The sequence below is a fragment of the Peromyscus maniculatus genome, chromosome 22, assembly GCF_049852395.1.
Source record: "Peromyscus maniculatus bairdii isolate BWxNUB_F1_BW_parent chromosome 22, HU_Pman_BW_mat_3.1, whole genome shotgun sequence".
Classification (NCBI taxonomy): Eukaryota; Metazoa; Chordata; class Mammalia; order Rodentia; family Cricetidae; genus Peromyscus; species Peromyscus maniculatus.
Genome location: NC_134873.1, coordinates 20,261,869 through 20,286,628, shown reverse-complemented (window position 1 = coordinate 20,286,628; position 24,760 = coordinate 20,261,869). Strand labels below are relative to the sequence as shown.

Below are 24,760 nucleotides of genomic sequence, written 5' to 3'. Positions count from 1 at the left end.
CAATGCTGAGAGAAGTGAGAAATGAGGAGATGAAATCCAAGAAGAGTCAAATTCAGGCTGGACATGGAGGCACATGGCTGTAATCCCAGTACTCAGGAGGTTTGGAAAGGAAGACATGAGTTCAAGGTCAGCATGAACTATGTAGCAAGTTCCAGACTTGGCTGGGCTATATAGCAAAAGTGAATAAAATAAAAAAATCTGATCAATAAAATAAGAACATTCAAGTTCACAGAGACAGAAAGTAGATAAGTGGTATGTCTATTTTAGTTTTTTGGTAATACTCATATTTAGCTACTTCATCCGACTCTCAGAATTGAAAACTTCAGGGTCTAGCCCTAGAACAATGGCGGCCATATTTTCCCCTCATTGGAGAAATTACCTATGCTGAGTGAAATTTATATGGGAGGCCGCGGCTTTGAAGCAAACTTCTGCAAACCACTTACACAAAGTACGGAGTAATTAAACACAATGACAAAGCAGGTAAGTGCAGAATTAAAAACGAATGAACAAGCTTGAAGAAAAACAAAACTCCCGGAGATGGCCAGCAACCAATCAGAAGAGGCTCTGTGTGCCCGAGCAAACACAATAAATGAGGTCTCTGCTCCAACCCTAACTACCTGACACTGAGCAACTGCCTTGTCCTCCCATTTCTGCCTCCTTTATCCCTCTGTTACCTACAGAACCCGCTCCTCCACTCAGCTCCCAGAAACACCCCTTCTATTTAACAGAATGAGATGTTACGCAGTTCTAGAGTCACTAATTTAAAAAAAAAAAAGGCAGCCAATTAGAGCTTTAAAATGAAATTGGTTACAATTATGACCCATACATGGAAAGATGAGAGGCTGGGTGTATAAAGTAAAACAGTGGGAAAAGCAATACCATCCAAATACATCCTTAAAACAGACGAGGGGCCGGGCAGTGGTGGCGCACACCTTTAATCTCAGCACTCTGGAAGCAGAGGCAGGCAGATCTCTAAGTTTGAGGCCAGCCTGGTGTACACCGACAAACCCTGTCTTGAAATATATATATAGTGTGTGTAGATGATATATAGATAGACAGACAGACAGACAGATAGATAGATAGAGGAGGTAAGGATATGAATGGCAGGCAAAGCAGACTCCTGATCTGCGCTGCTCACTAAAGAGTATCTATCACACAATGACAAAAGGCTCCATTTGCTAAGAACACGTAACAGTTCTAAATGTGATACAACCAACAGTGGCGCTTCAAGATACAGGAAGCAAAATGCAACACAACCAAAGGGAGAGGCAGACAGATCCACAATTACATTTGAGGAGTTCAGCATACCTCTTCCCAGTAACGGATGGGAATAGACAGAAAAATCAGCAAGGGTACGGAAGACCCAAACAGCGTGGTAATCAATTAGGCACTTAGAAGACACTCCTCCTAAAGACAACCAAATGCATTGTTTTCCCAGGGGCTCATAAAAACATTTGCCCAGAAACACCCTACTTCTGGCCACAAATCAGAATAAATTTAAAATAATTAGAACCACATAGAGTGTGTTTCTTTGGCCATATCGGGATTAACTGAGAAATCAGCAACAGAAATACTTCAAAGTTAAAACAATACACACCTACCTAAATGATTGAGGAGCCAATGGAGTTTTGAGGGAAAGTAGAAACATGTTGAACTGAAAGAATGCAAAATGTCAAGATGTGTAAGATGCAGCTAAAACAAAGCTTAATAGTTAACACTAAATGCTTATATTAGACAAGAGGGTAGGTTTCCAATGAATGAGCTCATCTTTCAGCTCAACAAACAAAGTAGAAGAAAAGTAATACTTAAAAGCAGAAGTCAGAAAATAAAAATTTCCTTGGGGGAACAAAACTATTTTTATGAAAAAGATGGGGAGATGGCTCAGTCAAAAAATATTTGCTGTCCAAACCCAAGGACCTGAGTTTGGTACCCAGTACCCACGTAAGAAGCAGGGTGGAGTGGTGAGCTTGAAATCCCAGCACTGGGGAGACAGAGACAGGCCTTTCAGGCTTGCTAGTCTGTAAGTCAGGGCCTAATGAAGGACCCTACCTAAAAAAAAAAAAAAAAAAAAAAAAAAAAAAAAAGGTGGATGGCTCTGAGGAATGATGCCCAATGTAGACCTCTGGCTTCCACGTGGGCATACTCATGTGCACACTCATCCCACACATGTTCATGCACATGCATCCATAGGATGGACACTCACATACTGATCAGGAAACAAAACATAAAGATAACAGCTGCCGATATCTGGGGCTGGAGATATGGCTAGGTAGTTAAAAGACTAACTGCTCTTGCATAGGACCCAGGTTCAGTGCCCAGCACCCACAGTGCCTTAACTCCAGTTCCGAAGGATCCGTTGCTGTCTGGCCTCCAGAGACACGGCATGCACATGATATACATAAACTCGTGCAGATACACACATGTAAACACATTAAAAACCTTTTAAATTGCCAGTATCTGGACAAAGAGGGGATGTCACCGCCATAGAGATGCAACAGAGATTAAAACTAACAGGAGACAACCAGGGTTGGACTCAGGAGCTAACTTGAAATGATTACCATTGCCAAATGGGAGCATTCTGGCACCAACACAATAATAGTAATGACCTGGACCATCCTGGGGTATGGAGAGATAGTTCAACTGTTAGGAGGCGTACTGCTCATGCAAAGTATACGACCAGTTCTCAGTACCCATAAGGAGTGGGTAGGGCTCACAACCCCCTTGACTCTAACTCTGGAGGATCCATCACCTTCTTCTGGCCTTCACAGGCACTTAGATTCATGGGCACGTACCCACACAGAAACACAGACAGACATATCATTAAAAATAAAAAAATAAATACACCTTGTATGTTTAAAATCTATGAATTCATTCATAAAGACTAAGAAAACTAACTCATAGGCTATGGCTGACAGAGGGATAACACAGACTTTTAAAACTGGCTAGGAGGACAATGGTGACCTAGACTGAGGAGCATGACTAACCCATTCAAAGTGGCGCTCTTCTGGGACTCAGGTGTTGGCAAACACCACCTGTTGTCTGCCATGCTTTACCTGCAACAAGTTAAACCTAGAGAGCAAGATTATCACTGGTGTGGAGTTAGCCACATGAAGCGTTTGGGCAGATGGCGAGACCATCAAGGCTCAGATCGGAGACGCTGTCCCCCAGGGGCACTACCTGGCCATCACCTTCACATACGACCCTGGCACAGCAACTGCACCGCTGGTACACGATACAGCCATGCACATGATGCACAAGACATGCAGCACTGGATGAAGGAGCTGTGGCACCAGGCAGACAGCAACACTGTCATTAGGCTTACGGGTACCACAAGGGTGACATGCACCACCTGCGGGCTATGCCCACTGACAAAACCTGTGCCTTTGCAGAAATGAACAGCATGCCCTTCACCGAGATGTCAGCCTTGGATCCTAACAATACAGAGGAAGCATTCAAGAACATCATCACAGAAATCAACTGTGCCGCGTCGTACAAGAAAATCACTGTGTGGCCCAATCTGAGTTCCCTGGCAACAATGTGGCGAATGTGGTATCACCATGCCACCTACCCCCGACAGACACCCAAAAAGCTTCAGTGCCGCCAGAACCTGTGCTCACCCTGCCCCTCTGCCCAGAAGGCATGCACATGCTCTATCCTTGGCGTCAGCCAGACCCTCACCACTGTCCTCCTGGCCCCTTCCCTGGAACAGTCTGCTCCCATCCTCCTCGTGACTGTGGGTTCCCAGGCAGCTGGGGAAAGCAGAAAACGGACGTGGCATCTCCTGTCGTGCCTGCTCAACAGAAGCGAGAGGCCCCCTGCTTCTGTATCCGTTCTCCAGTCTTACGGGCATCTTGTTAGGGTGGAGAGGTTGGCAGGATGGACAGGACCAGCCCGAGAAAAGGAAGCTCGATGAACAGAAGGAGCCAGCTTCTCCTAATTTCCATAGCGGACTCCACGGGGTACGTACCTCCTTTCCTCTCTGGCCTGGTGACCCCGCGGTCCTCGATCTTCTGTCGTGAACCCTCTTTCTCTGCTGACACCCAAAGAGCCAGGCATTAGCGGCTGGACAGGTAGACAGTCTAGGCTCTGCCTCCCACCACCACGCCAGCACAGCCAGCACCAACCAGAATGGCCACGGGCATTCCCCGACGGCCCACTCTCGCCTGTAGATTTATGCTCGGAGAAGGCACCTCCCTGCCTCTCTCCCTGCCCCTCTCCCACCACAGTGCTCCCCCTCTGCCCACCCACCCCCCTTCCCCGACCCATGTCCCTGCCTGGTCAGGAACCTGTTTGCAAGTGAAGCAGTTCTCTCCGTGTTTTGCATGTACAACTCCTCTTGTAGCCTTTAGTTTTTGTTATTGGAGAGTGTCGCACGAGTCCTAAATGGTCTTATAATAAAAAGCCAGAGCCAGACAGATATCAGAGTGAAAGCTAAAAGACCAGACCGGAGCAAACAAGCCACAGCCGCTTCTCACCTCACCAACTCCTCAGCCAATAAGAGAAGAGCCCATCTCCACGAATCCTCAGACTGAAGGCCTCAGCCGAGAAGCTCTAGTTCCTGTCTCCTCACGCCTTATACGCCTTTCTCCGCCCAGCCATTTCCTAGTGCTGGAATTAATGGCAGTGTGTGCCACCACTGCCTGGCTCTGTTTCTCTCCTAGACTGGATCAATCTCATGTAGCCCAGTGTGGCCTTGAACTCACAGAGATCCAGACAGATCTCTGCCTCCCGAGTGTTAGGATTAAAGGTGTGTGCCACCATTGCCTGGCCTCTATGTTTAACTCTGTGGCTGGCCCTGTCCTCTGATCTTCAGGCAAGCTTTATTTCTTAGATGCTGTGACCCTTTCATACAGTTCCTCAGGTTGTGGTGACCATGCCCCAACCATAAAATTATCTTCAGTGCTACTTTATAGCTGTAGTTTTCCTACTGTTATGAATCATAATGTAATATCTGTTTTCCAACGAATGGTCTTGGGCGACCCTGGTAAAAGGGTCATTCCAACCCGCAAAAGGGTCACGCCCCACAGGCTGAGAACCACTGCATCAATCTCCATCTTTCCTATACAGCTTGTGCCAACCAGTAGTGACAAAGAAGAGATGCTTCTCTTCCCATTTTCCACTGATAAATGGGTAAGCAGTGACTACATTAGAACTCATTTTCTAAACCCATCAATTACGGTATCCAGGACTAGAACACCAGTCACGGGTGACGTCACACAAGGAACCAGGCGCTGTGTGCCCGAACAAGAGAGCACGCTGCCACTTGTGCAGCAAGCTTGCAAAAACTAATAAAATCAGGTAATACTGGAACCTGATTATGTCTCTAAATCAGTGCTACCCAACAGAAATATAATGCAAGCTACACTTTAAAAATATAACAACCACTTTATAAAGAATTAGGGGGAAGTTATCTTAATAAATTTGTATTTTGTGGAGTGTATGCACATGGAAGCCAGAGGTTGGTATCAGTTGTCTTCTCTAATCCCGTCCCATCTTATTTTTTGGGAAAGGTCACTGTACCTGGAGCTCATTGATTTGATTAAACTAGCTGGCCAGCAAGGCCCAGGAATCCCTTTGTCTTGTCTGTCTGTCTGTCTGTCTCTCTGGTCCGAGGATTACAGGGGCATGCCCTCACACTCAGTATTTTATGTATATGCTCATAATCTGAACTCTGACCTTCATGCTTACATAGCAAACACCTTACTCAATTATCATCACAGCCTATTTTTAAGAAATTTAACCAAATATACCCAAAATATAATTTTAACAATCAATATAAAAACTATTCGGGCGGTGGTGGCGCACACCTTTAATCCCAGCACTCGGAGGCAGAGCCAGGCAGATCTCAGTGAGTTCAAGGCCAGGTTGAGCCACAGAGTGAGATCCAGGACAAGCTCCAAAGCTACACAGAGAAACCCTATCTCCAAAATCCAAATATATATATATATATGTGTGTGTGTGTGTGTGTGTGTGTGTGTGTGTGTGTGTGTGTGTATGTATGTGTATGTAAATAAGTAAATAAATAAATAAATAAATAAGGTCATGGTGGCATACTCCCATAATCCTAGGGAGATGACGGCAAGAGGGTTCCCATCTTCAGCCTCCACTCTCCTCTTGTGGCACTACAATACTGTGGGGAATAACGGGGCAATCCGTCAGAAACCCAGAGTTCACGTCTACGGTGTGCTCTTTAGTTTTCTGACTTTCAGCAAGTACCTGCCTGTGACTATCCTCTTCGGTTTATCCTTGTCGGTTCCTGGCCAACTCCACCACCATCTCCAGCCCTGATGTGCAAGCATGTTGCTTTTCCGTTTAACAAAATCCTATCCTCAACGGCGCCCCTCTATAATTATGCTCTTTTGTAGCAATCTTTCTTTGTTGGGGCCACCAACCAGCTCCCCTATCATGACACGGAGACTTATTAGTTAGGAATGTTCAGCTTTATCTTAGCTCTTATTTTAATCTGTTTCTCTTATATCTGTGTTTTTGCCTTGTGGCTTCTTACCTTTCTTTCTTTCTATGTATCTATTCCGTGTCTGGTGGGCTGGTGGCTGCCCGGCTTCGGATCCCAGGCACGTCCCTCGTTTCCCGATGGTTCTCTTCAGTCTTTTCTCGATCTTTATTTTATTCTCTCTGCTCACCAGCCCTGCCTATCCCTCTTCTGCCTAGCTATTGGCTGTCCAGCTTTTTATTAGACCAATCAGGTGCTTTAGGCAGACAAGGTGAAATAAATGCAACACATCTTTACATAATGGAACTAATGCTGCACAAACAAATGTAACACAGCTTTACACTGTTAACAAAAGCAGCAGAAACAAATGTTACACACCTTCACACAGTTAAAATAATTTGCACCATAAACAAATGTAACACATCTCTATATAGTTAAAGTAATATTCCACAACTTTTTTTTTTCCTTGAAGTATTAAGGATCTCCAAGTTGCCACATACCCTTGTAGAGAGACGGATCTCACCTCCTCCACAGAAGCATCTGATAGTGGTGTGTTTGGAGCTCAGGCTCTCTCACCTTCAGCTCCCCGACACCCCTCTTCACTGTGGCCCTTTTGATTAGGCATTACCAGTATCTGTCCTCAGGCCTCATCTACCTGTTGTTTGAACACGTTTTCCCTCTACTTTCCTTCTGCCCTGAAAGCACTGCTTACGTGAGGCTCCATATTCGTGGTTTGAGCAAGCACTTGCAGGCAGCTAACCTCCAGTCTGCAGCTCCAAACTGTTCCAAGCTTTAGATACTGTATTTATCTAAATGTCTGCTGGACCTGGATGGCACCGTGTCCAATAATACTGCATTCACTCTAATTCATCCCATCCTGTGTGACGACTAATCTACCTGATGACCCAGGCAGAAACCAGGAGCAACTGAAGTCCGTCAATGCCAACATCTAGTCACTGGCTTCTGGGAATCTTGCCCCTTTCTTGGAAACTTTCATTCTTGTCTTTCTACTATACCTTTCTCTATTTGGGCCCTGTAGCATCTCTGACCCGAAATAAAAACTGGTATGTGAAGTCCTTCTAACACTAACACTCCATTCCCCTCTGTTTTGTTCTAAAGCAAACTAGAACGGGTCGGGGTGACCCAAACCTAACACGTGCCTGTGTCTGTGCCTTTTGCTTTTCTTCTGTTTGAGACAGGGTTTACATGTAGCTCGGGTGAGATTCAAATACACTTTATAGCCAAGAATGGCCTTGGACTCCTGGTCTTTTTGCTTCCGCCTCCCCAAGTTCTGGATTACAGTGTATACCACCACCACCACCACCACACGTATCTTCTGTAATTCACTGTCCTGTTTCCTCTGCATGGGATGCTCTTGCCCACCCCTTTTTACTAAGCATCTCGCTAACAATTACTTTGTGGTGCTGGGTGACACTAAGAGATTTGTGTTGTGCACACCTGTCTGGACCCAAGGTCTCCATGTCAGCAATAGATGATTAGTAGGACAAAGACTTAGGCTCAGATCATGTCTTCAAGTCATAAAACACATCAGCAACACACAGAAAGCACAGCTTTTTATCCTCTGCTCTAGCTACATTTTTCTCTAGCTCAGTGGTTTGTAGCCGGAAGGTTTCTCAGGTCCCACACGGCCCCCCGAGGTCCTGCAGCTGCTTATATAAAACAATCACTCAGAGGCTTAATATTAATCACCAGTAGTGGGATCTATGGCAGGCTTCTTGCTAGCTAGCTCTGATAACTTAACCCATTTCTATTAATCTATAAGTTGCCACGTGGCCGTGGCATTACCGGTCTACTGGCATCTTGTGGCTCCTTCGGCGGCGGCTGGTGTCTCTCCCTCCTCCCCTTTCTTCTCTCCGTATGATTAGATTTCCTGCCTGCCTCTAAGCCATAGGCCAATGCAGCTTTATTTATCAACCGATCAAAACAACGCATATTCACAGCATACAGAAAGACATCCCACAGCAGTGGTTCTCAACTTTTCTAATGCTGCAACCCTTAATGAAGTTCCCCATGGTGACCCCCAACCACAAAATTCATTATTTCACAACTGTTCATTTTGCTACTGCTATGAATTGTAATGTAAATGTCTGTGTTTTCCAATGGTCTTAGGCAACCCCGGTGGAAGAGGTGTTTGGCCCCAAGGGAGTCACGACCCAAAAATTGAGACTCAACACTCTCTAGAGTCCCATCTTCCTTTGGGTTCTCTGTCTTGTAGCTCTCCACGAATGAGGAATCAGCTACTACAGGATTTCTTTCCTGCAAGTTTTACTGCTTCTGTCAGTCATCTGAAAGAGCTCTAGGCAGTGATAGAATTCTAATTAGAGCAATTTTAGTAAGAACACCAGGATGTCTTGGGCCAGCGAGATGGCTCAGCTCTAAGTGCACACCTGATGACTCAAATTCAACTCCTCAATCCCAGAATGGAAGGAGAAAACCAACTCCCAAGTTACCTTCTGGCTTCCACAAGAGCACCATGGCACACATGTATCCCCACCCCAACACATGATACTGAAAAAGAAAATCAGGGTGTCTTAAAAATTGATGCTTGATGTGCAGTCTTTGGGGCCTGCCATATTAACGCCTCCAAGTGGCCCTACACAGACCAGACATGCTTTTTGAAGAAAAAGCACTGTCAGGGAAATAGTGGGCGCTCATTTGGCATCAACAGTCGCCATTAAGTCAAAAGCAGGAGAAAGCCTGACTCCATCACTCGCCAGCATTCTGAAGATAACTGTGCTCCTAAAAGGAGAGAGGGAGATGGCTGTGAAAGTCTCCCAAGAACATTAGTTCCCTCTGAGTTCTAACCTACAATGCAGTGGGCAGCTGGGAGGAAATTCGAGCTACAAGTGTAAAGAGGAAGAACAAAAAGAGTGTCTATATTCAAACCCCTCCAAACCATCTCCAAAAATAAATGCAGCCCAAGTGAGATTTCGATCGTGATAATCAACCAAACTATACAATGCCAAGATCAGCTCTTAAAAAGAACAGAGTACCATTAACTGGTGTTTACTTTGTTTCCCCTTTCCCTTAGCAGAGTAGAGGCTACTTAAGGATAGAACATACCGTCTGTATATCCCACACCAGACCACAGTTAATGAAGTCTGCCTAGCACAGTGCCTGAGAGGTAACAAGCACATACATACTTGTAGGGTAAGAGAGGGAATTCTGATTTTAAAAAAAAGTCCAAAGGTCACTTCAGGTCTAAAAGTATAGAGAGAGCATGAAACAGTTAGATCAAGATTAATCTCTGTCTTTACTGTAGTTTCCTATGGAAACCAAAACTGAATAAATTAAGTTTGATTGAGCCCCAAAAGCAATTTTAAGGTCTTTTTTAAAATGAACATTCAGATGTAAAAACAGATTTTTTAAGTAATCTACTTGGCTTCTGTCCAACATAGTTTAGACAATATAATATCCAATTAAATTAAAACTATACTCTCTCAATGGGGAAAAAGAAAGCCTTTCTGCTAAGAAATCCAGCAGCATACTTAAAATCTCAAAGAAATACATATCAAGATTTTGGAGAGGACTTACTAAGCACAACATGCATTCTCTGCAAAACTACTTCCTTCCGAAAGCAAAGCAGCCCTGCATGTTGAGAGCCAACAGCACTCACAATCATGCTAAGGAAAGACATGTTTTTCTTATCATCTTTATTCAAGTATTTCACAGCAGTTATATTACAAATTACAGTAAATGTTCAAATTCCAGAATTCAAAAATTAAATAATTTACTCCAAACTAAAGTAAAATGAAGTCAAATGCAAAACATCAATTTAACACAATTCTAAATTAAACTACAAACCCAAAATAGACCATAGTTGATGAAGTCTACTTAATCTACAAAGTAGACATACATGACCAAAACCAAATAGGACTCCCAAAGTCTAAACAACCAAATGTACAAAATATAAAAGATGCAGGTACAAGCCCGAATTCAAGCTTCCAATATGGTTACAAATAATAATTATAACAGCAATGGCATTCAGCTACGGGACCTGACACTGAAAAACCTACTGATTAGCACCATAGCTGAACCAACTTAATCAAAATAAGGGAAGATAAGAAATTACCACCCCACTCCCTAAAAATAAAATCCAGTAAACCTACAAATACATTGGCATATGAGAAAAATCAAGTCATGAAAGGACATTAAAAAATTAATCACAGGTAAGATTCAAGCTTGAAAACACAATTTATTCCACAGCCATCAGTTTCAAACCTAATGCAGTTCAATCATCTTCAAGAAGCTCCCAGGGCCCCCACAGCTGAGCATGAACTTCTGCTTGGCTGGGCTGGGATACATAATTTATTTATCTGAGAGCAAGGTTTTACACAGGAGCTTATCACTTATAATGCTCACATAGGAAGTAAGAACAGAGGTCAATTTGTACATTATTTTTGCCAATGCTATACAGCAAAAATTATGAACTTTACAGAAAGGTAAACAAAACTGAGTCGACTTGGATAATTTCACAAGCTGCTTTAATCTATAGAACCACCAGATATCTGTAAAACTGGTATAGTATGTTTCTCTTTGGGGGGAAAGGGGCCTGAAGAGTTGGTGCAATTTCAGCTCATTTCTCCCCCTTGGCATGAGACTGGCTTTGTCCTTAAGACCTAAACTGTTCAAAGTGGCAGTCCTGTACTGAGTTTGCCTCTGATTTCTCCATCTACATCAAGGGGAAACATAAACGAAGACGTGATCTTTTGAAAGCATTTTTAATGCCATACATAAATAAATTTCCTTTGTCAAACTCACTGATGGCTAACGTCTTTTAATTCACGTGCAAGATTGGGAAACCTACTTAGAACATGTGCGGTTTTCCTCCTTTCACAAGTGCTGCTGTTACTTGAACAGAATGCTTCTGAAGTAGAGAAACTGGAATAAATACGAAAGAAGAAAATAGCGCAGCAAGAACCTGAGACTTGCAAAAACCCTTTTACCAGAAACTCGCTACAAAAAATCTGCTACATCTTATTTCATCAAATCTTTAAATTCTGTAACAATTTCCATCAAAATACAAAATGCTAATGTATCAGACAGTAAAATAGTTTGCACTGGTATGATGGTAATAAATACTAAAGAAACATGAAAATCCTCCCAATAATCAAATTAGAGGTTTCAAATCACCTCCCTTTTAAAATGGTTCATCGTTAATCACACTTGCCCACCTTAAAAATACAGTGTGTCTACATGGTAGCATCTTGAATTACATGACTAACTAAATATCATGAAAACCTCAGACCAGGTATAAAGAAACAAGGACCGTTCCTTTAAAACTTAAGCTCGAAGACGGTGAATGTGAAGGTAAATGAAAGAAGCACTTGGGAGCACTGCAGTAGCTGAGGCCAGCGCGAGCTCTCTACACACCACCACAGCCACAGGCAAGGAGACAAGCACCTTAGCTTCCGCGTGTCAACGGTGGCAAAGTGATTACAGGACCCTGTAAACACTGGTGGTGACTAAAAACAAACAGCTGAGGTAGCTCAGTATCTCTGCAGTAGTCCTCAACCATGTGCCCTAATTAAAACCCAAATATGTGTTGCATATATTGGAAAGACACACCTGCAGCTAACGGCTATAATAAAGGAATATAGCAAGCCAATTTGTCTGCAAAATTTTTGTATTTTGTTTAAAAATTATCTCATAAAAAATGTCACTGCATTCCCTTTGCCTCTTTGCAACTGCCTAGACTGTGTTTCCAAATTTTTAGAAAGTTTTGTAAAATTAGTAACCCATAATTATTTTCAGGTAAGTACAATCCACAGAAATCACTCAACGAGATCCAAAATGATTCCAATCAAACTGAAGCATTGTGAAGATGTGAGCACGGGACAGGGTTTAAATGTTAACACTGTTATTCAAGGACATACCAGAGCTCACTTGCAGTTACACAGAAAATGAGTTTTACAGAGTTTCTGACAAATTCCTCTTTTCTGTCCATTTGGCAAGTCCTGGCTTTAAAACAAAACAGTAACAATTGACTACACATGAAAACCATATCTCTGGTAACTCAAACATGAATAACTATTAAATTGCATCTGACAGAAGAATGGCCACCAACTATTTATTTTCTGGTCATCATTGTCAACAATACAGAAAAGTACGTGGGGTTTGGTGGGCTGTGTATCATTTGTTGCTGTTTTAGTATGTGTTTCTCAACTAGAAACACACCACAGGAAAGCTTGACAACTAGCACATCACGTGGCTTACTGAGTATCTTGATTGTTTTGAGAACAAGACAGGCATTTAATACAGAATACTGTTGTCTCTTAACGACAGTGAGTATCAAAACTTATTTTCAAGGTTGTGACCAAAGAAAACATTCTAATTAATTTGCTACAAATGAGCCCATCGATGCATTAAGCCTCATCTCTCTCAAATGAATAAAAGGCACATTAAAGGCAGTTCTAAAGAGCCTAACCTAATTTCACCCAGTTTCTTCAGATGTCCAACAGAGTACACCATAGCCAATTCTAAAACAGGTCTTAGTCCATTACCTGGGGTGGGGGTGGGGGTGGGATATGATCAGAGATAGAAAAGAGGAAAAAAGAAAAAGGAAAAGCAAGTCGCCCACGGTTTCCACCAGTTCAGCACAGGTAGAACTGCCCCATCCAGTTCCCTCCGGTTTGCTGGTCTGCTCCCTAAGAGACTCTCCAAGAGTGCAGAAGAGAGGGGCAGAGCGAAAGCGGTTTCTGTAGCACCAGAATCTCCAAGCTGTGGGGTTGTATTTTTTATTTGTGAAAATACAACATGTTTCTGAAGTTTTGTTTGGTTCTTGTAGGCTGGTTGGTTTCAGGTACCTGAGACAATAGCACCAAATTCAACAGAGAAAGAATGAGTGAGCGAGCACTTTACACCAAGGCTCTGCGCATAATTGGTGCATCTGAAAGTGAATGGCTCAGAAAACTGCTCGTCAGGAGCAGATTGGAGAGGATAAACCACTCATCTTGACAAGTTCATAGGAATGTCTCAAACATATGAACTGTTCTTTCCATCTCCTGTAAGAGAAAGAAGTACATGTTAACCACTATGGAAGACAAAGGAATTCCTCACCATCAAAGATTCACATTAAATTAAACTTTTAGACAAAGAATTTGAGATACAAGTTCAAATTTGAATATTTTTACAGCTCCACTGTAAAACCATCTGCCCTAGACAATTCTAAGTACTTCTTATTTTATTCTTTGGCAATGGGGATGGCAAAGATAGCATCATTCAATGATAACTTACGACGCTATATACTGCACTAAGAAATATATTCCAAATATCCTTATATAAGTAAATATAATAGGTACATAAGATACATGTTCACGTCCATATGAAGTGCACATACATATATATACTTTTACTTAATTCCTACAGCAATGTTGAAGGAGTCTAGAAAGGTATTATTATAAGATCCATCTAAAAACAAACAAACCTGAGAGAGGCACAGAAGAAAATAAATAATTTGACAGCCACTAAGTGGCAAGATCAGAATTTCATTTTGTTGTTTTGTTTGAGAGAGAAGCTCAGCAGGTAGCCTCGGCTGGTTAAGAATTATGTAGCCCAAGCAGGAGTGCACCAGCACACCCCATGTCAGAAGAAGTACACACGCAAACTCAGGCCAGAATCTGGACCCTCCCCTTACTCATTACACCCACTAACTACTAAAGCAAACGGAATGTGTTCAGTGTAGCAAAGGTGCTGACACACGTTGTTGGAAGCTGCACGTTATTCCCACATCCCTCCCTTCCATCTCAGCTGAACAGAGAGAAAGGCTAGGAGGGAGCTGCTGCTCTCACCACCAGCAAAACCATTCACTGCTCACTCTACCAATCCTCCCACTCCCTAAAGCAGGCCTCTAGATTATAAAGGTTCCATATCCCATTCAGAGGACTATGCAATTCATTCAGATTTCTTAGAAAAAAAATGTAGAGTTAAAAAAATATACTGGGCAATGGTGGTGCACTCCTTTAATCCCAGTACTTGGGAGGCAGAAGCAGGTGGATCTCTGTGAGTTCAAGGCCAGCTTGGTCTACAGAGAGAGTTCCAGGAAAGCCAGGACAACACAGTAGGCAAGCACCAAATATATCTTTTCTACCTCTATACAGTTTCAACAAAATCTGGTTCTGTACGAATATTAAACGGATTATTAATTGATTTATCAGTTATTCTATATGATCAATTAAAATCACTCCTACTAAATGGCTTATGATATATTGCTGGGAGGAAATACTATGTTAAAAAGCAAAATATGCAATATGATCAAAAATTTAAATATATATTCACATATTAATACTAAGTATTACGGACAGTTAGGCATTTTAAAACACTGGAGACATTCCAAATGACTGTCAGGTCCAAAGCCCCTCTCCCCCAAAATGGCAGTGAAGGTGGCACTGTCCTACTCAACAGAGGGACACTGGCCAGGTAAACAGAAGGACTGTGGTCGGGTGAGCAAGCCTAAAGGTTCCTGGAAAACAGATCTAAAGTGGTTTCTGTTCACCAGGAATCTTAATCCTCCAGGAACCTCCCAAGGTTAACCACCTAGCTCTGGGTCCATCAGGACAGCCTGCATTAGCTCAGATCACCCACTGCTGACTGTCTTAAATCTGTTTGCTTTTCCACCATTTTGCTCTTCTCTCTGCCTCCCCCAGAGATGGCCTTGGCAGTTTGATCCCCAATAAGTCTCACTTACATACTCTCTAGATAGCAGGGTATGCAATGTTTTTATTTTCTCTATTTCTGGAAGCTTCTACATATTATATAACTTATATAGCTCTGAAAAAATGAAACTCATAGAATGTGGTTATGAAATAATTGAGAATTTCAGGTCAGCCACGGCTACACACTAAGACCCTATCTCAAAACTAAAACAAACAAACAACAATAACAAAAAACCCAAAATATGGTTGAATTTCATCAGTCTAGAATCCAATCAAAGCAAACACATTGTGTTTGGTTGTGTTTCTTTTTTAAAAAACTGCATATAGTTATCATGTGCAGCATATTTTGGAATATACTTTTGTATGTGTGTATATATACGTGCACATATATTTATTTTTTTGTCTCATTGATTCTAACGAATGTGAACTTATTTTCTAGTGGCTTTAAGTTTTCAATCTTATTTAATTATAACTAGCATATATTAATTATACAATTATGATTCATTGTGATGTTTCCATATATACATATATCATGAAATGACCGTGTCTGTAGAGGGCTACTGAACTACATATAGTTATGATGTCTTTTGAAAACATTCTTGAAAATACTATAATTGCTAAAACTATATTGGGCAAAAATTGGTCTGCGGTCACTCAGACCAGCCATAAATTCCTACGATAAACTGGTCTCTATCAGCCATAAATTCCTATACAGTGCGAGCCTGACCTCAAGGTTATGAGAGCTGTGTAGCCACTTAGCTGCTCCATTTCTGCTTCTGCAAATGATGCTTGCTTGCTGCAGACATCCAAAACCACCTTTCTGTATAAGTCACAATTGCCATTCTTGCCTTTAAAACCTCAAACTAATCTGCTTGGGAGAGTTCCACTGGAGGTGAATAAAGACTCCATTTGGTATATCCAGGCACCCCATAACAGTGTCTATCTTCCCTTCTTCTCTCCACCCAATCCCTGAGCATCCAACCCAGTTCCCCTGTAATCTAGAACTTGTATATGTCCTTGTTTGCTTCCACATATGAAAGAGAACATTCCATACTGTGTCTTTATGTAGTTGGCTCATTTTACTTAACATGATCCCCTCCAGTTCTATATAGCAAAACTCTATTAATCTTTATGGTTGATCAATACTACATTCCGTGTGTGTGTGTGTGTGTGTGTGTGTGTCACTTTATCTGGGGATAGTAACAGGTTTATTCCAAACCTTGGCTCTGGTGAATAAGTCTACAATTACAGTCTCTTCTATATTCTGGTTTCATTTAAACCCAGGAAAGCGACACAGCAATGATATGGTTGTTCTATTCTTTTCAGTTAGTCTGTGTTGTAGAATATTATTTTAAGATGTGTTACATTTGTTTATGCTGTGGAACATCTGTTTAATGATGCAATGATATGCTCCATTCCTTTTTGTTGCATTTGTTTAACTCTGAGAAGCTGTGTTACTTTGCCTAATCTAAAACACCTGATTGGTCTAATAAAGAACTAAACAACCAATAGCAAGGAAGGAGGAAGGATAGGCAGGGCTTGCAAGCAGAGAGAATAAACAGAAAGGGAAATCTGGGAGAAAAAGAAGAAAGAGCAAGAGAACAAGGAGAGGAGAACATTAGGGACCAGCTAGTCATGGAGTAAGAGTAAAAGTAATATTACAGAAGTAAGAAAAGGAAAAAGCCCAGAGGCAAAAGGTAGATGGGATAATCTAAAGTTAAGAAAAGCTGGTAAGAAACAAGTCAAGCTAAGGCCGGGCATTTATAAATAAGAATAAGCCTCTGTGTGTTATTTATTTGAGAGCTGGGTGGCAGGCCTCCCAAAAGAGCAAAAACAACCAACAACAAGTTTTTTTTTTCCCAGAAATATCTGTATTGTTTCCCAGAGTGGCCATACTAACTTACATTCCCACCACCAGTGTCTAAGGATCCATTTTCTCCACACCATTGCTAGCATTTAATATTTTTCTAATTTAAACTACCATTCTAACTGAAGTGAGATGGTAACTCATTTGTTTTAATTTACACTTGCCTGATGACTGATATTGAGCATTCTTATGTATATTATTGCCATCTATCTGTTTCTTGGTTAGTGTCTATTCAGATCATTTGCCTATATTTCAATTGGGTTACTTTTGATTGTTAATGTTTTCTCTTTATTCTGTTGATACTTTTTCCTTTGCTGTGTAGAAGGCTTTTTCATTTGATGTAACCTTAATTGTCAATTTCTGCTTTTGTTTCCTGTGTTTCTGGAGTCCTTTCCAAAAAACCATTGCCTGCACCAATATCTTAAAATGTTTCCTCTGTATTTCATCACTCAGTGATCTTACATTACAGTGTATGACTTATTTTGTGTTTTTAGGTAGGTTGATAAGGCTTCAGACTTCAGTAGACTACATGTAGGTATCCAGTTTTCCCTGTACCATTTGTTAGAGAGACAGCCCTTTCTAAAAAAGGATATTTTTAACACTTCTTTGAAAAAAGCTGTTGATGTGTAGAATTATTTCTGAGCTTCCTATTCTATTCCATTAGTCTCTGATGTCTGTTTTTTTGCCAATAACATGGTTTTGGTTACTAAGGCAGTGTAGTATATCTTAAAAATCACTATTGTGTGGTCTACAGCTTTGTTCTTTTTTTATTCAAGACTGGGCAATTTAAGTTCTTTTGTGCATCTATATGAATTTTATTACTTTTTTTCCTAGTTCTGTGAGTAATGTCACTAGTATTTTGGTAGGAATTTTATTGAATCAGCATATTATTTTGAGTAGTACTTCAAATCCATGAATATAGAGGGTCTTGTAATTTGTTTTTAATCAGTATTTTGTAATTTTCATAATGGAGGTCTTCCACTTCTTTAAGTTTATTCCTAGTCTCCCCACCCAACTTGGTTACTCTTCAAACGTTAATTGCTTGTGTATAAAAAAGCAACTAGCTGAATTTCTGTGTTCTGCTGCTTTACTGAATCATGCATCTAACAGTCTTCTGGTATAGTCTTTAGATCTTTCTACACAGTTCTAAGAGTCTTTTGATGTCACTGTTAGGTATTTCTATTTCAGAACCTATGGTCCCCCAGGCTCATATTTGGATGCTTACTCACCAGGAAGCAGTGTTCCTCTGTGTTCAAGGACTCTATGGGGGACATCTTTGTGATATATTTGAATTAAGACTGTATGGTTTCTGGTCAGCTAGGGCTGAAGAATCAGCTGTGATTAGCAGGAAATCAGAGCCACTGAGGTGAAACCTTTACTGGGACAATTGATGGTAGTTAGCTGGGACTGAAGAATCAGCTGTGCTTAATAAGAGCCCAACATCACTGAGGTGAAGTCTTCTTCGGGGTCAACACACAGAAGTTGTGGTCCAGAGTTACAGGCCCAGGTAGCACCTCCAACTGGTGAACTGAACTTTTAACAGTCTCCCACGTTCCTGTTTTTTGGTGGCATGAGAGCTGTAGGACTGAAGGGGTCATAGAAATCATCTGAAGCTTGGCACTATGAAAGCCCAGGAGGGACCATTGGTGAAGGTGAAGCCTCAGTTATATGGTGACCCAGCATATTGGAGATGCCAGGACTGTGGGGTAGTCAAGCACAGTCCCAAAGCAGTGTATGTGCCAGAGAGCAGAGCTGGAGAGGTGAGACTACCCGAAGCTTTAAAGCCCAGAAGATCATGTGCCCCAGATGTTGGACACTGAGCTATTTACACTGGATTTGGGGTTTGCTTTGATCTGACTGTAACTGTACCCCAGTTCTTCACTTTAGAAATAAAATATGTAATTTCTTTTGGATTTTACAGAAGCCAACAGCTAAGAGACTTTGAATTTTTAAAGAGAACTTGGACTTTTTAAAAAAAACTGTTGGAATTTAAGAATTTTTAAAGTTATACCATGTTGTATATGTGATACTACTATTAACATTGAGATCCTGAGGACAAGAAAAGATTATAAATAGTGATGTTTTTCTTTTAAGCTGAAAGGGAGTCAATTATGCTGATTAATTTGGTTAACTTGGCACAAACTACAGTCACCTGGAAAGAGAACCTAGACTGAGGGACTGCCCCCATCAGACTGGCCTGTGAGAATGTCTACAGGGCATTTGCTTGATTATTGTTTGATGTAGGGGGAGTGCCACCTTTGGCAGGTGGTCATGGGTGTATAAGAACAAGCTGAACAAGCCCTAGGTAGAAGTGGCAGCAGCAGCCAGTAGACAGTACTCTCCTGTAGGCTCTGCTCAACTTCCCTTGATGATGGGCTACCGCTGTGAGCCAGAGGACCACCCACCTCCAGTTGCCTTTGCTTAGTATTTTATGATAGTAAGAGAGAAGCAAACTAGAACACCTAGAAGTTATACAGAATTTTTATGAGTATAATGAATATTGAATTTTATCAAAATTCTTCTACATTTACTGAGAAAATAAGCTTTTTTATCCTACATTCTACTCATAAGGATATATTACACTTACTGAGTTGCAGTATGTTTTACCATCTTTACCTCCCTAAAATCAAACCAACATGATCTGTGTAACATCCCTGGCTGTCTTGTATTGCAGAATATTATTTTAAGGTGTGTTACTTTGGTTTATGTTATATTTGTTTAACTCTGTGAAGCTGTGTTACTGTGCCTGTGTAAAACACCTGATGGTCTAATAAAGAGCTGAATGGCCAACAGCAAGACAGGTGAAAGGATAGGCAGGGCTGGTAGGAAGACAGTATATATAGGAGAAATCTGGGAGGAAGAAGGAGGACTCCAGGGGACAGCCACCTAGCTACACAGCAAGCCATGGAGTAAGAGTAAGATTTACAGACAGGAACGGGAATAGCCCAGAGGCAAAGGTAGCCGGGTAAAGTTAAGGAAAGCTGGCAAGAAATAAGCAAAGCTAAGGCCGGGCAGTAAGAATAAGCCTCCGTGTGTGATTTATTTGGGAGCTAGGTGGCAGGCCCCCCCAAAACAAACACAGTCCTGGAACTCACTCTATAGACCAGACTGTCCTCAAACTCAGATCTGCCTGCCTCTACCTCCCCAGTACTGGGATTAAAGGTGTGCACCACCTCCACCTGGCTTGGTTTATGATCTTTTTGGTGGACTGTTCAGTTTATTAGTATTTTGCACTGATGATCATTATGATATTAGTCTAATGTTTTCTGTCACTGTCAGGTTTTGATAATAAGCAATACTAGTCTTATAGAATAAAATTTCCCTTTCAGTTTTATATAAAAAAATTTAGAAACACTGGTGCTAGTCAGTTCTTTAAAAATTTGATAAGATAAAAAAAAATAGCCTTTTCTGGAAAAAAAATTTGGTAAGATTCAGTGGTGAAGCCATCTAGTTTATGGAGATATTTATTACTGACTGAGTCTCATTGCTTGTTATTGTTCCACTCCATTTTTTAAAATATCCTTGGACTGGCAAGATGGCTCAGCAGGTTAAGGCATCTCCAAGCCTGAGGACCTGAGATCAATCCCTGAGTCCCACACAGTAGAAGAAGAGAAGCTAATCCACAAGTTGTCCTTGAACTTGACATGTGCACTGTTTCCTCAGTGTTTGGACTCTGTCGCTTGCATGCAGGCTGCTGTGGTGGTGGTGGTGGTGGTGGTGAGAAGTCTGAAACATCTGTCTTCCAGTTACAGGTGTAGATTCAAAGACTTCATGGAGAAACCATGGCACTGGTGACACTGTGACACTCACACCTAGTCTTGTCAGCAATGTGCAATAAGTACAAGGACAACTAATGAAGCTATCTGTATAGGTGTAGTAGAAGCAGGTGTGTGTGGTTTTTATGCTGCTATTGCAGGTGTGCCCAAGAGTAGACCCTCAGGCCCACACCAACATCCTGAGCTGTGTGTGCTTAGAGAGGGGCAGCTTGAGATTTTTCTCTCAGCTCTGGTTACTTGTACTGCCCACCAGGGATCAAGATGAGATGTGGGGAGTAGGACACAGCTGGAGCTAGAAAATTTCACCTCAGCTGAGGTGCTCAAAGGCAACAGCAGCAGGATGTGGGTGATTTAGCCTGTGAACCTCGGGGAGAGGCTGTCATGGATGGAACCAAAACGGTACAGACTGCGACTTTGGAGTGGTGGGACACTGAGATATCAGAGTTCTCTTTCGTCTTGTGAATAACACACACCCATGCAGGACAGTGAGAGAAGGGTGACAGGAACCCCACAAGAAATTGTCCTTAATCCTGGCATTGCAAGGGAAATGCATGTGACTGACTATACCCCAGGTCTCAGAAGTCAGCCTGCCCAATCCACAGTTCTTGTGGGTGGCACACTCTGCTTCCTTCCTGTGTTATAATGCCCGTTCCCCCACAAGGTGGCACTCTCAGTGGTTTTATGTTAGATCTGTGGGAGCCCACAGAGGCTATCTAGTGAGACCTTACTCGGAGTCAGAGTCTGGGCTTGCTTTACCCAGCAGGGCTGCATAATGGGAGGATTTATTTGGCTACGGGTATCATTACCAGGTGTTTGGAAAGGTTTACATTTGGCTGTACAGGGTGCTTTAATCTTGAAAGGGGGAGTTCTTTGCCTCACTCCTTGGCATTGTATCAAGAACCCCTTGGAATAAACTTTGAGGTGGCTGGGTATTGACCCAGAACCCTCCTGAAGCTATCCTGTGTCTCTTTCTATCATTTCCTCATTCCTCTCTCCTCCCCGCAAGAACCCTTCCACAGGTCGGAGCTGGACTCCGGCAGACCCCCACAAGGATCTTTACTGAACATAAGAGACATGACACATGAGAGGAGCCAGTGCAGAGAAATGTATGTGGGGTCCCAGAGGTAAGAATACACTGGGGTTTCTTCCCCTAGAGCAGTCTGAATTCAGAAAATAGGTCCCTTCTCAGGATGGCTCCTGGTTATAGCATTCTGGTAGTTACTAGGAGAGGAGTAAGTAAACTCTTTTTTCTGGAACCAAACTTAAGATTTTAGGTTTTTTCCTGTTTAGGCTCAAAGTCTCAGGGGCCACATAACTTTCCAGTGGCGGTCTCTGCAGTATTTGCACCGAGAGTCTGCTGGGATTCCCTTCCCCTTTACTCCTGCTAATGGAGACTCTTCCTTGCTAGGCTGTGGGACTGGAGAACAGTGACAGATTGTTTTACTTTTCTTGCTATGCCTGCAACTAGCCTGTTCTCTAGATTTTTACAAAGCTTCTGTTTTTTGTTTTGTTTTTTAGACAGGGTTTCTCTGTGTAACGATCCTGGCTGTCCTCTGTAGACCAGGCTGGCCTTGAACTCACAGAGATCCACCTGCCTCTGCCCCTCCAGTGCTGGGATTAAAGGTGTGCCACCACCACCTGGCTAAAGCTTCTGGGTTTTTTGCTACTAAATCCCAGCATTCTTCCATGTCACTCACCTCAGTATGCAGCTATATACCTGTTGCTCTGGTTCTTGTGCGGTGGAGCAAGTGAGTGTCCTAATCAGTCATCTTGTTTTGATAGGAATCTAATGCTCCTAAGGCTAAAGGTGTAATTCAAGGGTAGAATGCTTGCCTAGCTTAAGCAAGGCCTGATTGATGTTCAGTTCCCAGTACTGCAAGACAACAAATCTAATGTCCTTATTACACACCAAAAATAACCATGTCCTCTCCACATAAATCTTTAATATCCTTAACATTGGAAATGTTCCTTTAGAAGAGGAAATTCCTCGTGCTTTGCATCCCAAACACCTAGCACAGTATCTGGTACTGGAGATTTTTTTTTTTTTTTTTTTTTTTTTTTTGGTTTTTCGAGACAGGGTTTCTCTGCGTAGCTTTGCGCCTTTCCTGGGACTCACTTGGTAGCCCAGGCTGGCCTCGAACTCACAGAGATCCGCCTGGCTCTGCCTCCCGAGTGCTGGGATTAAAGGCGTGCGCCACCACCGCCGGGCCGGTACTGGAGATTTTTGATAAATATTTCACAGCTAGACCATCATATGAACTAATAAATGAACAAAGAACAAAGTTGTTCAACCCACTCAGTGGACAGCTGTGAGCAATTCAGTGAGTAGATGTGGAACTACATTTGCAAAGGTGACAGTGAAAAGCAGGAGCACAGATTAGATATGTCAAATATAAGAAAAGACACAGAAGCTCTTTGGAGGAAGGAATTTCCCTGTGGTCCAGAGCCACAGAAAAGGAAAGGTCCATGTTTAAAGCCCATAAGCTGAAGGACAAGTGCTGTCCCTCTGGCTTTTTACAGGACAAGAACTGATCAAAACAAACATTTTAAAGTTATTTTCCAACGACTAGTGTCCTAGTGGGTGGCAGACAGGCCTCACTGTCTTTCCTACCTTCATGCACATACACATGCACACACACTTCCCACACTAGTCTCAAACTTGCTATGTAGCTACGGATGACCTAGAACTTCTGGGACTTCTGATTCTTCTATTTCTACCTCCTGAACCCTTCCTCCCTCCCAGATCTCCAATGATAGGGATTGTGGAGCTAGGCCACACCAACAGGCCCCAGAGGTATGAGCCAGTAATAAACTAGAGAGAAGAGAATGATGACAGTCATTCTATGTACTCACCTACCCAGAACCATGAGTACCTACATTTTGACAGACAACGAACTTGCTATCTTATTTACTGAGACAAAATGGTAGAGAAGGGCTTTATTCTTTAAACTGTATCATAATGTAATTTTTTTTCTTTTTTTCTTTAAGTGTAAGAGATCACATCCACACTCTCACACTGATGTACTACCCCTGAGGCAACTCAGTGCCCAATTTTCCTAATCTTAAATCTTGACAGCACTGTTCAGTTACTTAGTAAAAATTAACTTAGCACACATGTGGTGCACATACACACACTCAGGCAAAACATTCCCACACACTGAATCTTTTAAAAATGGACTTAGCTCCCTTCTCTTCTTTCTCCTTGAAGATAAGAAAAAGTACATGCTCTCTGGATGAACTAAACACACACACACTTACCTCCACCAGCTGTGATTTGTCATAGTCTTTACGATGGCGGTAGATGCACTGACTAAGAAGGGAATATAATCTCTCAAGTTGATCAACTGTCAAGTTGTTGCTTTTATCTACCAACAGATCAAGCAATTTCTGGAGGAGGAACATGAGAGAAATCCAAAGAAAGAAGATAAGATGTAGTTGATATCATTGGTCACACTGAAACCATTGGAGTCAAATGATTAGACAAAATGACATCTATGGTTAGAGGATTCTAGACTTTAGCTTACAAATTTAAAACCTCAAAATACAGTTAATTCCCAGTTAGGATAAGTCCCGGGACTCTTATCCCTAGGTTAAAGTAACAATTACCAAAACTCGTTTAAAATGCTGCTTTACAAATATCCAATATTATTCCCGTCACTGAAAATGGACTGTGAAGAGCTTAGCATACCTTCAGTCTCTCGTGATCAACTACCAGAGGTGGCACCGGCTCAGATGGCTCTTCTGGAACCAGTTCCAGGCTTGTTGTTTTTGCCTGCTCTAAAATTAATTTACGATATTTCTTTATTTTAGAAGCACCTACAATTGATAAGGAGAAAAATATACTAGAGTCAATAAGAGAAAATCATTATTAAGCAAATATAAATTCTTTGCCCATGACAATATTTTTTTGGTGTAAAGAACAATATATTTTTTAAAAATGATAATGTTTATTCTGGGATGCTTTCTCTTTTTAGTAAGAATAAGTAATCCA

The 24,760-nt window shown here is 41.9% G+C and overlaps 1 protein-coding gene across 5 annotated transcripts in view; it reads right to left on the bottom strand.

The window, feature by feature from the left end:
• Window positions 1-10,108: 10,108 nt before the first annotated feature.
• Window positions 10,109-24,760, bottom strand: part of Atad2b (ATPase family AAA domain containing 2B) — a 140,035-nt gene continuing 125,383 nt past the window's right edge. For all 5 annotated transcript variants that reach the window (XM_076559637.1, XM_015999997.3, XM_006981432.4 and 2 more), the window contains 3 exons: window positions 24,458-24,585; window positions 24,028-24,156; window positions 10,109-13,476 (listed from right to left, as the gene is read on the bottom strand). In XM_076559637.1, the coding sequence (XP_076415752.1) occupies window positions 13,435-13,476; window positions 24,028-24,156; window positions 24,458-24,585 (299 nt within the window). In that variant the 3' untranslated portion in view covers window positions 10,109-13,434. The remainder of the gene's footprint in view (window positions 13,477-24,027; window positions 24,157-24,457; window positions 24,586-24,760) is intronic.